The 15,781-nt window shown below is 40.9% G+C and overlaps 1 protein-coding gene and 1 pseudogene across 1 annotated transcript; one reads left to right on the plus strand and one right to left on the minus strand.

Annotated features, from left to right (window-relative positions):
- Positions 1 to 1,052: 1,052 nt before the first annotated feature.
- Positions 1,053 to 2,143, minus strand: LOC125119222 (olfactory receptor 7C1-like; annotated as a pseudogene).
- A 3,414-nt stretch (positions 2,144 to 5,557) lies between these two features.
- On the plus strand, positions 5,558 to 13,178 carry LOC125119188 (olfactory receptor 18-like). Its single transcript, XM_047766051.1, has 2 exons — positions 5,558 to 5,586; positions 12,236 to 13,178. Exons 1-2 carry the CDS (start codon positions 5,558 to 5,560, stop codon positions 13,176 to 13,178), a joined length of 972 nt encoding a protein of 323 aa, XP_047622007.1.
- The last annotated feature ends 2,603 nt before the right edge of the window (positions 13,179 to 15,781 follow it).

The following is a 15,781-nucleotide window of genomic DNA, read 5'->3' on the forward strand; positions in this document are numbered from 1 at the left end:
TATATATATATATATATATATATATATATAGAGAGAGAGAGAGAGAGAGAGAGAGAGAGAGAAATTTATGACTATACCTGTGACCTATGGAAGTTCCTGGGCGAAGGACTGAATTCAAGCCACAGCTGTGACCTACACCACAGCTGCTGCAATGCCAGATACTTTAACCCACTATGCCCAGACTGGGATTCAGTCGACACTTCCACAGCAATACTAGCCTCTGAAGTCAGATTTTTAAACCACTGTGCCACAGTGGTAACCCCACTTTGGCTTTATTTGAGTCAAGACTTCATCTAGGAAAGAAAACCTACAGGTTGAATGACATATATTAATTTTTGAAGAGGTAGTTTTCTGAAAATGCCATGCCACTGCTTTACATGACTGGCAGTGTTTTTTATTTTATTGAGATTTTACATAAAAAATAACATACACAAATCTTCAATGCAAGAACTTTAATGATGCATATACTCATGTAGCTACTTACCTAGATTGAGATATAAAGCACTTTCATCACCCCGAATGTGTCTTTGTGCCCTGATCCAGTCAATACCTCCCCACCCCAAGGGGCCCACTATCCTGACTCCATTCTCCATTAGGTGGCTTTGCCTGCTACTAGATTTCATAAAGGTGAGATCATAAAACAAACACACTTTCATGCCGTTCAAAATTATGTCTTTGAGGCTTGGCCATATCGTTGTACATAGCTCTAATTTCATCTTTTCGTATTGGTGTGGAGTTCTCTGCATTTTCTGCATTCTGTGTAATTTATGCCATATGCCATAGTTTATTTATCCATTCAGCCACTAAGGGCAATTGAATTATTTCTAGTTTGCTGCTATCCTGAAAACCATTGCTATCAACATTTTTAGATCTGCTTTGTGGACATAAGCACCCATTTCTGCTAGGTATATACCTGAGAGTTGGAGACCTCTGCTGTAGGAGTACATTTGCACTTAGTAGAAGTGCCAAAGTAATTGCATGGAGTTTACTTCTTGTATAACTCTACTAGTATACTAATAGTTTCTGAAAGTTCCCATTGCTCCAAGTCCCTGCTAGTTCTTGGCATTTTCAAACTTTTGAATATTTGCCATTATGGTGGATGAATTGATGATTATCTTGATATAGCTAATGACAATTCTCAGAGACCAAGTATAAACCCATCTGCAGAGGCAAGAGGGCATAAATGTCATTAAAGGTATTTCATGGGAAGTGGTGGCTTGTGGGCGTGTAAACTCAGAAGAAACCCAAGTGATGGTCTTTCAGAACAAGAGGGACAAGTCACGTGCTCAAAGGAGTCAAATATTTGGTATTTCTGTCTACCAGGGTATTGACCCTTGGTTATCATAATAACATCCCAGTCTCAGCATCCACAGTTCTTCACAGGGGGAAGAAAGACCTGCTGACACATTTCCTCAGGGCCCCCTTCATGTCCCTGTTCCTCAGGCTGTAGATGAAGGGGTTCAGTATGGGGGTGACCATGGTGTATATCACTGAGGCCACTGTCCCCTTTGAGGATGAGGGGGAGAAGGCAGAACTGAGGTACACGCCTAACCCTGTGTCATAGAATTAGGAAATGACCACTAGGTGAGACCCACAGATGGAAAACGCTTTGTACCTCCCCTCCACTGAGCACACATTCAATGTGGAGGAAATAATCTTAGTAAGAGTAAAGAATCCCAGTTACTGGAACAATAACCATCAGGCCCGTCACAGAATACAGCACAATGTAATTGCTGAGAGCATCAGAACAGGTGGACTCGGGCACCTCAGCCAGTTCACAGAAGAAGTGGGGTCTTTCCGTGTGTGTGTAGAATGAGAGATACAGCACCAGCAGACTCTGGAGGAGGGGAACAATGACACTGGCAATCCAAGAGACTAGAGCCAGCAAGTTACAGAAGTGCGGGTTCACCATGATTGTTTAGTGCAGGGGTGACAGATAGCCATAAATTTGTCATAGGCCATCATGACCAGGAGGAGGTTGTCCAAACACACAAAAACTGTGAAAAAATAGATCTGGGTAATGCAGTCAGCATAGGTTAGGTTATGGCTTTGCTCACTGTCTGGATGTTCATCAGCACTTGGGAACCATGGTGGTGTTGAGACAAATATCAGAAAAAGACAGGTGTGAGAGGAAGAAGCCCATGGGGGTGTGGAGGTGGAAGTTGAAGGTAACAGCCAGAATGATGAGTAGGTTCCCACACACCAAGACCAGGTACAAGGAGAAGAACAGCCCAAAGAGGAGTGGCTGGAGTTCTGGGTCCTCCGAGAGGCCCAGAGGAGGAATTCCAAGATACCTGTTTGGTTTCCTACATCCATGGAGCTGATAATTCTGCCGTGTAACTGACAAAGCAATGAATGGAATGGAGTCCACAAATGTAAAATATGTTTACCATATTAGTGACACCCCTCCCCCTCAAAAAACAGAAAAAACATAAACTTTGGCTAACAATTTAGCTTTCATTCAGTAGAAGCAATTACAAATGTCGTTATTTTATACAGGTAATATTTTCAGGGATAATCTCTTCCTTCCTTCTGATTGTTAGCACAATTTAATCTTTGCCTTCAAAATCTATCACTTCAAAAAAGAGTCCATCAGCCTCTGTGGTGTCTAGCTCAGCATCAGCCCCTTTCAGATGATTTGACCATTCTTCCTTTGGAGGTGCCAAAATTTGCCTCTTGGAAGATTCTGCCTTTTCTCACTTTCACTTAGTGTTCTAGCACAGCCATGTGTGTTGGTGGTGCCTTGGCCTCATTGCCCCCTGACAAGGACTAATTTGGTAAGATTGTGGTGTCTGGCTCAATCGGGACAATGAGCTTCACTGGAGAAACACTCAAATAAAACTCATATTTTAGTTAATAATCTGAGGGGGTGGACTTGATGGGACAAATCAACTAAGCTTCCGGGGTTGAGGCTAGCCATCGCTATACTTGCAAAGAAGGTAGCCTATGCTTCAGAACCAGTGTACTGAACTGCTAAGCTAGGTGTGGTAGTAAGGATCATGTCAAATTATAAATCCTAGAGCCTGACTCCTCTGCCACAAATCCTGGTTCTACTCTTTGCTAACCACTGCCAAGCTCTCTGATTTCTCAGTACCTCGGTTTCCTACTTGATGAAATCAGATTATTAATGGTACTTACTCCACAGAATGGTTGAGAGTGATAAATGAGTTTATTTATTTTATTTTATTTTTTGCTTTTTAGGGATGCACCCATGGCATATGGAGGTCCCCAGGCTAGGGGTCTAATTGGAGCTATAGCTGCCAGCCACAGCCACAGCCACAGCCACAGCCACAGCCATGCAGGATCCTTGACCCACTGAGAAAATCCTGGGATTGAACCCACAACCTCATGGTTACCAGTCAGATTCTTTTCCACTACACCGCAACAGGAACTCTGAGTTTATGTTTTAAAGAACAGTGCCTGGAACACTATGGAAACCTAGAGAAATCATGGATGAATATATTTTAGAAGTTGGGAAATGGCATCTGAAGATCTGAAGGCAGTGAGGTAAGTCCTTAGAGGAATGGGATATCATAGAGTACTTGGCATAAAATAATAGGGGAAGGAGAGAGAAATGGAAACAGATGGAATTAATGACCTTGGTTGTGAGGCTTCCAGGTTGGGGAGCAGCCCCTTAAGATTTCTTGTTGCCTTCTAACTCTCATTATGTTATGTATGCTTGTGTTTTCTGTTAGTGTTCCTTTTTCTATGGAAACTGCTTTCCCTTAGTTTCTACAAACCACATTCAAGAAAGCATTTACGGAGTTCCTGTCATGGCCCAGCGGAAGCAAATCTGACTAGGAACCATGAGGTTGCAGGTTTGCTCAGTGGGTTAAGGATCTGGTGCTTCTGTGATGATGTGTTGCTGTGGCATAGGCTGGCAGCTGTAGCTCCGATTGCACCCCTAGCCTGGGAACTTCCGTATGCCCTGGGTGCGGCCATAAAAGCAAAAAAAAAAAAAAAAAGGAAAGAAAAAAGTGCTGCCATTTGCAACAACATGGGCAGACATTATGCTAAGTGAAGTAGACAATCACAGAAAGACAAATTCTGCATGATTCTACTTATATGATTCATCTAAAATAGTCAAATTCATAAAATCATATAGTGGAAAGCTGATTGCCGGGGGCTGGCAGGAGAGGGAAATAATATGAGAATTACTCATAAAACGGCATAAAATTTCAGTGAATCAAGATGAACAAGCCCTACAGATGTGCTGTACAACAGTGTACCTACAGTCAATTATAATATATGAATATTTCAAAATCTGTTAAAAAGGTAGATCTCATATTAAGTGTTGCTTCCACAATCAAAAAATTAACTGAGAAAATAAGAATACCATCAGATTCTTGCTATAGAAGACCCAATTCTCCCTAAAATCACTCAGTCATTTGAATGCATTTGATGATTATAAACTCACATGTCAATAGAGGTTAATTTAACACGTCTGTGGGAATGTAAATGGTGCAGCCACTGTGGAGAGCAGTATGGAGGTTCTCTAAAAAAAAACTAACATAGAGTTACTGTATGATCCTGTAGTCCCACTCCTGGGCATATATCTGGAGAAAACTATCATTTGAAACGATGCATGCACCCCAATGTTCACTGCAGCAGCGTTTACTGTAGCCAAGACATGGAAGCAACCTAAATGTCCATCAACAGATGAATGGACAAGGAAGAAGTGGTACATATATACCGTAGAATATTACTCGGCCATAAAAAGAATGATAATGCCATTTGCAGCAACATGGACCTAGAAATTATCATATTAAGTGAAGGAAGTCATGTAAAGACAAATATCATATGACATCGCTTATATGTAGAATCTAAAAAATGATTCCACATAGACAAATGTGATACAAATGAACTGTGTTTACAAAACAGATGCAAAGACATAGAAAACATAGTTACCAAAGGAATGTGGGAGAGATAAATTTGGAGTTTGAGATTAACATATACACACTATATATAATAGATAACCAACAAGGATCTGCTCTATAGCACAGGGAACTATCTTCAGTGTTTTATAATAAACTATACTGCAAAAGGATATGAAAAGAATATATATATGCATACATGCATACATGCATAACTTAATCACTTTGCTGTACACATAAAACTAATACACACACACAGAGTAAGTCTGAATTTTTTATTAAGATGTATGAAACTGTAAACTCAGGAGGAGGAGTAAGGTTGAGATTCTTCCTGAGAAGGGGCAGGACCCAAATCCTATGAAGGAGATCTCTTGTAGTCCTGTACCGTTAATATTAACAAACCCTCAGAGGCTGAGATAATATGGGCCTATTTGGCTAATTATGAGCTCTGGGCATTGAACTCTCAAGCCCACACTCCTGTAAATAAGCAGCCTGTGCCCTGCAACATTTCAGTTTGTTGGTCCCAGTCCAGCTGGATCAGTACATGTGTCATCTCCTGTCATGGTCATTGTCTTCATCAAGGAGTCCATCTGACTCTGTCTTCCTGTCTGTCCTGAGAACAGAACCTGAACCTTCATCACTCACCCAGCCTGGGAAGGGCAATTGATCATCATTCCTTTGTCATGCCCCAGCACAAAGGCAGTGCCCTTCAGTGAGTACCACTGGAGATACTGAGTACAGGAGGGACTGGGGCAGGATGGTTTCTTCATCATCAGGATAAGCAGGACAGTTGGAGGATGAGCGAGTAGGGCACCAATATGCAGTCAGCTCAGAGGCATATGAAGTTGATGCTGTTGGTCTCAGTGAGAAGTCTTATTTCTGCTTTCCTCCCATACTGGCTCTAGGTTCTGTTGGCATCTCTCTCACCAGAGCAGGAAATGAGGCCGTCTAAACTGTCCCCTAAACATTCCAAAATGATCATGAAGGTGCTGATGAGGATGATGCCAGATGATCATATACGTGGTATCGTGAATATTTATTAAAGATTCCCAAGGGCCAGGCTCTGAATTAAGTGCTCCACGTAGCTTATTTCTTTTCATCTGCATAGTCACTCCTCATATATATGTGTACAGGTTATTATTCTTTTACAGATGAGGAAAAGATGATAGGTTTTTTTATTGTAACTTGCACCAGATCATGGGATAGAATGAGATGATGCCAGCTTTGAATCAAACAGCCTGACTCCAGACACAGACACCTGGCCATCATTGTCCCTTTGCCAACCCAGTCATTTCACTTCTCTGGCCATTCCATCAAGCATCTCTAGTTACTGTGATCTTCACTTTGGAGGTTACCGGTAAACCACAGTGGAGAGCCGTGGGTGGCACCAACCGTAGAAAGGATGGCTGAGATCATAGGCAGGATCACAGAAATCATTGGCTCATAACAGCTGAGGGCAGATCTCTGCTCCTGGATATTGCCTCACCTGTGCACTTCCTCCTCCATTCTTTTAATTCAGCCTTCTCCATTTAAATTGGAGACATAACATCATCCATACTCAGGAGACCAGAAACAGAGACGATGTACAGAAGATGTGCCATTGGCTAAGACCTGTGGATCTCTGGTTTAAACTTCCGGAGTTGTATTAGTGTGAAGAAGTTAACTACCTGTGACTCAGAGATCCACCATATAATTTTAAATCCTATCTGCTGCATTTATTATCTAGTGAGCTGGAGCAAGTTCTTAGTATCTCAGAGCATCGACATTGTCATCCGAGTTGACTTCGGTTTGATACGACCTCACTGAGTAAGAAACAGGGAATGGACACTGTCTATGTGGGTAAATATGGGATGGATGCATAAACTAAGGGCAAACTTTTTGATGAAAATATTATTATTATTTTTTATTTTCCCACTGTACAGCAAGGGGGTCAGGTTATCCTTACATGTATACATTACAATTATATTTTTCCCCCACCCTTTGTTTTGTTGCAACATGAGTATCTAGACATAGTTCTCAATGCTATTCAGCAGGATCTTGTAAATCTATTCTAAGTTGTGTCTGATAAGCCCAAGCTCCCGATCCCTCCCACTCCCTCCCTCTCCCCCTCCCATCAGGCAGCCACAAGTCTTTTTTCCAAGTCCATGATTTTCTTTTCTGAGGAGATGTTCATTTGTGCTGGATATTCGATTCCAGTTATAAATGATATCATATGGTATTTGTCTTTGTCTTTCTGGCTCATTTCACTCAGGATGAGATTCTCTAGTTCCATCCATGTTGCTGCAAATGGCATTATGTCATTCTTTTCCATGGCTGAGTAGTATTCCATTGTGTATATATACCACTTCTTCCGAATCCAATCATCTGTTGATGGACATTTGGGTTGTTTCCATGTCCTGGCTATTGTGAATAGGGCTGCAATGAACATGCGGGTGCATGTGTCTCTTTTAAGTAGAGTTTTGTCCGGATAGATGCCCAAGAGTGGGATTGCGGGGTCATATGGAAGTTCTATGTATAGATTTCTAAGGTATCTCCAAACGGTTCTCCATAGTGGCTGTACCAGTTTACATTCCCACCAACAGTGCAGGAGGGTTCCCTTTTCTCCACAGCCCCTCCAGCACTTGTTATTTGTGGACTTATTAATGATGGCCATTCTGACTGGTGTGAGGTGATATCTCATGGTAGTTTTGATTTGCATTTCTCTTATAATCAGCGATGTTGAGTATTTTTTCATGTGTTTGCTGGCCATCTGTATATCTTCCTTGGAGAAATGTCTATTCATGTCTTTTGCCCATTTTTCCATTGATTGATTGGCTTTTTTGCTGTTGGGTTGTATAAGTTGCTTATATATTCTAGAGATTAAGCCCTTGTCGGTTGCATCATTTGAAACAATTTTCTCCCATTGTGAAAGTTGTCTTTTTGTTTTCTTTTGGGTTTCCTTTGCTGTGCAAAAGCTCGTCAGTTTGATGAGGTCCCATGGGTTTATGTTTGCTCTAATTTCTATTGCTTTGGGAGACTGACCTGAGAAAATATTCATGAAGTTGATGTCAGAGAGTGTTTTGCCTATGTTTTCTTCTAGGAGTTTGATGGTGTCCTGTCATATATTTAAGTCTTTCAGCCATTTTGAGTTTATTTTTGTGCATGGTGTGAGGGTGTGTTCTAGTTAAATATTATTAATTTTGATAACCCTAAGGTTCACGTCATTTGGCCAAAGTATCCTGTGATCTGACATGTAATTTTGAATGAATACCTGACATAACATTTTATTTTTGTCCCTACACAAGTAGATACTGAACACTTAGACGGAAGTGGCCGAGTCACATTGATTTCTCTCTCTCTCTTTCTTTCTCTTTCTTTCTTTCCTTCTGAATGGCCACACCTATTGCAAATGGACGTTCCCAGGCTGGGGGTCGAATTGGAGCTGCAGCTGGGCCTATACCACAGCCACAACAACATCAATCCGAGCTGAGTCTGCGACCCATGCCCAGCTTGCATCAATGCTTGATCCTTAACTCCCCAGGTATGATAACTATTGAGTAGACCCTTCTTTGGGTCACAGAAACACAGAATAATCAATATGGCTTGCACACACTGATGCTTTCTTGCCTGTGCTTATGGGATGCCCCCTAGGACAAGAGACAAGATAAAATGGTACTTGCCTGTGTGTATGTCATGGACTCTCAATGGGATCTATTATTTTCCACTTAATAGCTCCATGACATTTAATTACTCAAAGAATAACACAGTGATTTTCATAAATATTAAAAAGAAATGGCAGAAGGAGCAGGGGAAGGTATGTTTTATCTTGTGGGCTCAGACACATTTTAGGATTCTAAGTTGGAGTTCCCATAATGGTGTAGTGGAATCAAATCTGAGTAGGAACCATGAGGTTGCAGGTTTGATCCCTAGCCTCGCTCAGTGGGTTATGGATCTGACATTGCTGTGAGCTGTGGTGTAGGTTGCAGGTGCGCCTCAGATCCCACGTTGCTGTGGCTCTGGGGTAGGTCAGCTGCTACAGCTCTGATTAGACCCCTAGGCTGACAACCTCCAAATGCTGTGGGTTCGGCCCTAAAAAGAGACAAAAAGACCAAAAAAGAAAAAGAAAAAGGATTCCAAGTCATTCTATGTGCATGCCCTGGGAAAAGAGACCCTTCAGATTTTCTGCCATATAACCAATTACATATACACAATGGAATGCTCCTCAGCCCTAAAAAGAACAAAAGAATGGCATTTGCAGCAACATGTGTGCAACTAGGAATTCTCATACTAAGAGAAGTAAGTCAGAAAAAGAAAGACAAACACCATATGATATCACTTATGTGTGGATCTAAAATATGACACAAATGAACCTATCTACAAAACAGAAACAGGCTCACAGACATGGAGAACACACTTGGGGTTGCCAAGGGGGAGAAGGGAAGGAGTGGGAAGGACACCGAGTCTGGGGTTGGTAGATGCAAAGTATTACATTTAGAATAGATAAACAATGAGGTCTTACTGTACAGCACAGGGAACTATATCCCATCTCTTGGGATAGAACATGATGGAAGATAGTATGAGAAAAAGAATGTATATATATGAATGACTGGATCACTGTACTGTACAGCAGAAATTGGCACAACACTGTAAATCAACTATTCTTTAAGTAAAACTATAATCAAATAAAAGATTATTAAAACTCTCTTAGGGTTGCATTTCATCCATAAACCCACTATTCCAAAAATAATTATAATTCTGATACAAAGCAAGGACCAAATGTTTAAGTTCCTCCACTCTAAGATGCCCCACATCTGTGGAGCTGGCTGTTATTGTCTCAATTTCCAGATAAAGAACACCAGCACATAGAGGCTGAGGCATTTATACACACATCTGTGACTTAGGATACTGAGCCAGTGGTTTTAGGGGCACTGGTGGCACTAATATGATGGATTATAGATTTCCTAGGATAACAATGCACTTTAGAGTCCGGTTTGAAAACCTGAGATATGGAAATATCATTTCCTTGTTAAGGCCAGGGATCGAACCTGCATCCTCATGGATACTAGTCAGGTTCTTAACCTACTGGTCACAATGATTGAGAAGTGCACTGTACGCTAATGCCATCTATGGGGTAATGAGGTTGTGACTTTGCATTTACTAACATATAGTTACCAAAATTTGAAGTCTACAAGAGTAAGGATTTTTTTTCTCTTTTTGGCAGGACCTGCTGCATGAAGATCCCAGGCCAGGGACTGAACCCATGCCACCGCAGAGTCCTGAGCTCCAACCATGGCAATGCTGTATTCTTAACCCGCTGCACCATCAGGGAACTCCCGGCTAGACTGAGTTTAGATGTTACAGTTGAAAAGTTTTTTTCTAGGTTTTTTGACATGTAATTGATATGTAGCACCATATAAATTTAAGGTGTACTGTATAATGACCTAGGAAACATTTTATGAAATGATTACCACAATAAATTAATATCCATCATTGTATATAGAGAGAAAAAGTAAAAAGCATTTTTTTCTCGATATTTCTTAGGATTTGCTCTCCTACCTTTCAAATATACCACTGAACAGTGTCAACTATAGTCATTGTGTTGTACCTTATACCCCTAGTACTTTGTATCATATATATGGAAGGGTGTACATTTTGACTCGTTTCATCCAATTTCTCCACTCCCCACCCCCACCCCCAGCTTTTGGAAACTACACATCTTACCTCTTTTTCTCTGAGTTTAGGGTTTGTTTGTTTGATTTTAGATTCCACATATAAGTGAATTACATGACTTGTTTTTATCTGACTTATTTTGCTTAGCCTAATGCCTTCAAGGTCCATACATGTTGTCAGAAATGGCAGGATTTCCTTCCTTCTTATGGCTGAATCGTGTGCCATTGTGTGTATATATCATGTTTTCTTCCTCTACTCACCCACTGATGGACACTTAGGTTGTTTCCATATCTTGGCTGTTGTAACTAATGCTACAATGAACAGGGGTGCATGTAACTTTTCCTATTAGTGTTTTCATTTCCTTAAGATGAATACCCAAAAATGGAAAAGCGAATCACAGGGCAGTTTTATTTATTTTTTTTAAATTTTATTGGTGTATAGTGGACTTACAAAGTTGTGTTAGTTCAGGTGTTCAGCAAAATAAACCATATATATATATATATATATATATATATATATATATATATATATATCCATTCCTTTTCAGATTCTTTTCCCCTATTCTAATATTGAATAGATTTTCTTGTGCTAGACATGTTACCTGTCTATTTTATATAGAGTGGTGTCTATATGTCAGTCCCAATACCCCATTTGTCCCAAAAGCATGTTTCCCCTTTAACCATAAGGGTGAGGAATTTCCACAGTGGCCAAATAAATTTCCATTCCCACCAGTGGTGCACAGGTTTCCCTTGAAAAGACTTTTAAAAGACAACCCACATATTGAGCATACATTTTTAGAAATAAGGGAAATCAGAAAGTCAAAGAATAATAAAAACCCATGAAGATAAAAGACACGTAAAAAAACCTTTCTAGGAGTTCCCATTGTGGCACAGCAGAAACAAATCCAACTAGGAACCATGAGGTTGTGGGTTCGATCCCTGGCTTCACTCAGTGGGTAGAGGATCCTGCACTTCTATGAGCTATGGTGTAGGTTGCAGATGTGTTTCAGATCTTGCATTGCTGTGGCTGTGGCATAGGCCTGCGGCTACAGCTCCAATTAGACCCCTAGCTGGGGAACCTCCATATGCCAAGGGTGTGGCCCTAAAAAAACAACATAGAAGGCCTCCCCAACAAAAACCCCCAAAACCTCTTTCTAATTATGAACATTTGACTTTTATTTAGAGTCCAGATAACATAGTTCTAGGAATATCTAGATTATCAACATTCTAAGTCAAAACAAATTCTTGTGCTATATCTGAATAAATTAAGGCTGATTCTAAGTGTACTAATTAGAATGACTTTTTTTCAAAAAGGGAGAGGGATATTTCTTTTTTATATAACTTTTATGTTTTTATTAAAGTTTAGTTGATTTACAATGTTGTGCTTTTTCTTACTCAATATATTTCATTAAAAGAATAGACTGTCCTTTGCCATGATCAGGGATTTGTTTTCTCTAAATTTCCTTGCTCCTCTAACATTCTTTAGGCCAATGTATAGAAAGAGGTGAATAACGCAGAATCCAGTGAGAAAGGAGCTGTACGAAAACTGGATTTGGGACATTGTGAAATAGTGCTGAAGGTACCAGGGTGTATGACCCCAAGTGTGAATATTGGCTTGTAAATTTCCTGAATCCAAAATATGCACATAGTAGGACTGCATGCTCATTTACCTGTTTCCTTTCTTTCAAACCTCTCTCTCTTCTTTTTCAAAAGGTGTCAGAGCTACACGGGACCACAAAATCTAACGAGTGTCTCAGAATTCTTGCTCCTGGGACTCTCAGAGGATCCGGACCTGCAGCCCTTCCTCCTTGGGCTGTTCCTGTCCATGTACCTGGTCACCATGTTGGGGAACCTGCTCATTGTCCTGGCTGTTGCCTCTGACTCCCACCTCCACACCCCCATGTACTTCTTCCTCTCCAACCTGTCCTTGGCTGACATGGGCTTCACCTCCACCACTGTCCCCAGGATGATTGTGAACATCCAGACTCACAGCAGAGTCATCTCCTATGCTGGCTGCCTGACACAGATGTCGTTTTTTATGCTTTTTGGATGTTTGGATAGTCTCCTCCTGACTGTGATGGCCTATGACAGGTTTGTGGCCATCTGTCACCCCCTACATTACTTGGTCATCATGAACCCACGTGTCTGCAGCTTGTTAGTGTTGGTATCACTCCTCACCAGCCTTTTGGTCTCTCAGATGCACAGTTTGGTGGTGGTAAAAGTTGCCTACTTCAGAGATGTGGAAATTTCTCATTTCTTCTGTGATCCTTCTCAACTCCTCAACCTAGCCTGTTCTGACCCTTCCACCAATACCATAGTCATGTATTGTGTGGGTGGCATCTCTGGTTTTCTCCCTATCTCAGGGATCCTTTTCTCTTACTCTAAAATTGTTTCCTGCATTCTGAGAGTCTCCTCATCAGGTGGGAGGTACAAAGCCTTCTCCACCTGTGGCTCTCACCTGACAGTTGTGTGTTTATTTTATGGAACAGGCCTTGGGGTGTACCTCAGTTCAGCTCTCTCACTTTCCCCCAGGAAGGATGCAGTGGCCTCAGTGGTATACACTGTGGTCACCCCCATGCTGAAGCCCTTCATCTACAGTCTGAGGAACAGGGACATCAAAAGGGCCATGAGGAGGTTCCTTGGCCAAACGATCTAATTTCAGTATGTGGGTGTCACCCATTTGGAGTGTACTTTGGGAAATGTAGAAACATTAAACATGTAGACTTGAAATTCTCCCTCTCTTATGTCATCCTTTTTGTAGCTCCTATGGCCTTTGCTGTTCTCCTTGCTTAGCACCTGACTCTTGCTTCTTTTGTTGTTTCTTTAATGGGACTGAGGTAGAGTTCTAGGATCTTTGCAAATCATAACCATCACATGACAGAATACTTGCTGCACATCTGAAGGTAAGACAACATTATAAATCAACTATGCTCCAATATAAAATAAAAATTAAGGAGCTCCTGAGTTCCCTGGTGGCTCAGTGGGTTAAGGATCTGGCATTGTCACGGCTGTGGTGTGGCTTGCGGCCCAGGAATTTATTCATGCTGCAGGTGTGGCAAATAAAATAAAAGCATACACACAAAGTAAAATAATAAAATTAAAGGAAGACTTCCTGTCATGGCTCAGTGGTTAACAAACCCAACTAGGAACCATGAGGTTGTGGGTTTGATCCCTGGCCTTGCTCATTGGGTTAAGGATCCAGTGTTGCCATGTGACGAGGTCTGCTTGTCTACCCAGGTCCTAAAGTCAGTGATGCCACAGAAATAAGAAGAAAGAGACACAGAAATAGAGAGGGGATCAGGGGGCTTCAGCCTTCAAGAGGCAGTAGCAACCCTCTGACCCAACTCATGGTCTTTATTTACTATGTTCTACTTCCTTGTACGTGCAGGGGATACATCAGTATTTTACTTCAAATAGATGGATAGCAAGATATGCTAGCATAGTTATTCCTAAGCACATAAATAAACTAATCATAAATGTTTTAGCCCTCCCAGGCCATAATTTGTTGTTTGCTTCAAGCCATCTATGGCCTCTCCCACAAATCCCCCAAGGCTCCAGTCCTGAGAATGTCAGAGCTGATGGTTTTCCATCAGCAAGATCAATGCTTCAGCAATCTTGTTTTCCACATGCCATTCTTTGATGTTGTTCTCATTCATTTTGCCTCAAGGGTCATGAGAGAGTCACAAGACTTTGTATAGACAGACTTCTACAGCCACTCTATGGCACCAGTCTTTTCTTTCCATTCTTCATTACATCACATATTCATGCCTCCAACAGCCATGAGCTGTGGTGTAGGTTGCAGACACAACTCAGATATGGCATTGTTGTGGCTGTGGCTTGGGCTGGCAGCTGCAGCTCTGATTGGAACCCCAGCCTGGAAACCTCCAAATACTGTGGGTGCAGCCCTAGAAAAGACAAAAAGGCAAAAAAATATATAATAATTAAAGAGGAGTTCCTGTTGTGGTGTAGCAGAAATGAATCTGACTAGTATACATGAGCTCGTGGGTTTGATCCCTGGACTTGCTCAGTGGGTTGGGCATCTGGCATTGCTGTGAGCTGTAGTATAGGTTGCAGATGCCAATCAGATCTAGCATTGCTGTGGCTGTGGCTTAGGCCAGCAGATGTAGCTCCAATTCAAACCCTAGCCTGGGAACTTCCGCATGTTGGGGATGTGGCCCTAAAAAGCAAAATAAATAAATAAATAAATAAATAAATAAATAGTGAGTAAGGATAGCGTTCCTAAGATTCTTAATAAACTGAAATTGCCTTTGGTTTTTGCATGATTATGCTTATTTTGAATTACTTTTTAACCATGGTCATCACACCCACCTAGAGCATGTTCCATATGCCCTTCTAATTTATTCAACTAAACTGGTGGATTTTCATTCTGTGCTAGAACAGTGTAAAAAATAATTCACTCTGTGCATTCTTGACAGCTCTTGATCTCAGCTTAAATTTTCACAGAGAATTTCAATACATTTTCTCAATTTCTTACAGGGTTAATTTTGGGTTTGATAGTTATAATTATATGAATGTTTTGTGGGAAGAACTTTTCTTTCTTTCTCTTTCTCTCTTTGGCCACACCTGTAGGATATGGAAGTTTGCAGGCCAGGATTGGAATGTGAGCCACAGCTGGCACCTACACCACCATAGTGGCAGTGCCAGGTCTTTAACTCACTGCACCACAGTGGGGCCTTCAAGCTGTTCTCTTTTAGATGCTAGTGTAATTCTAAAAATTTCATGGATTCTTCTTGGAGTGATGAAAATATTCTAGAATTGGATCATGGTGATGCTTGTACAACTCTGTGAATATACTAAAAACTATTGAATTGTATACATTAGATGGGTGAATTTTATGGAGTGTGAATATCTCAATAATGTTAAAATTAAAAAAAAATTCCCAGATGACTAGCAAATGGGGTAACTTGCACCTACATTTCAACTTGTTACACAGGGCAGCTTTTTCTGTCCAAATCATTTAAAGTCCCCTCTTCTGGATAGTACCCCAATCTATTACCAGTTCTGGAACTGTGAAGAACAGAACAGCAGACATTATTCTCGAGGTAGATGCACATTGTTTGTAAGCAAAAATAGATACATTGTTTTTTGTTTTATGCTGGTTTTTTATTCCGGCATTATTGAGACATAATTGACATCATAATTTTCTACATAGCTTTAATGTGTACACTATCATTCTTGCAAAATGTTTACCAAATTAATTAACACATCCTTTACCTCAGGATTAATTAACACCTCCTT

Source organism: Phacochoerus africanus, unplaced genomic scaffold (assembly GCF_016906955.1).
Source record: "Phacochoerus africanus isolate WHEZ1 unplaced genomic scaffold, ROS_Pafr_v1 Scaffold_18, whole genome shotgun sequence".
Classification (NCBI taxonomy): Eukaryota; Metazoa; Chordata; class Mammalia; order Artiodactyla; family Suidae; genus Phacochoerus; species Phacochoerus africanus.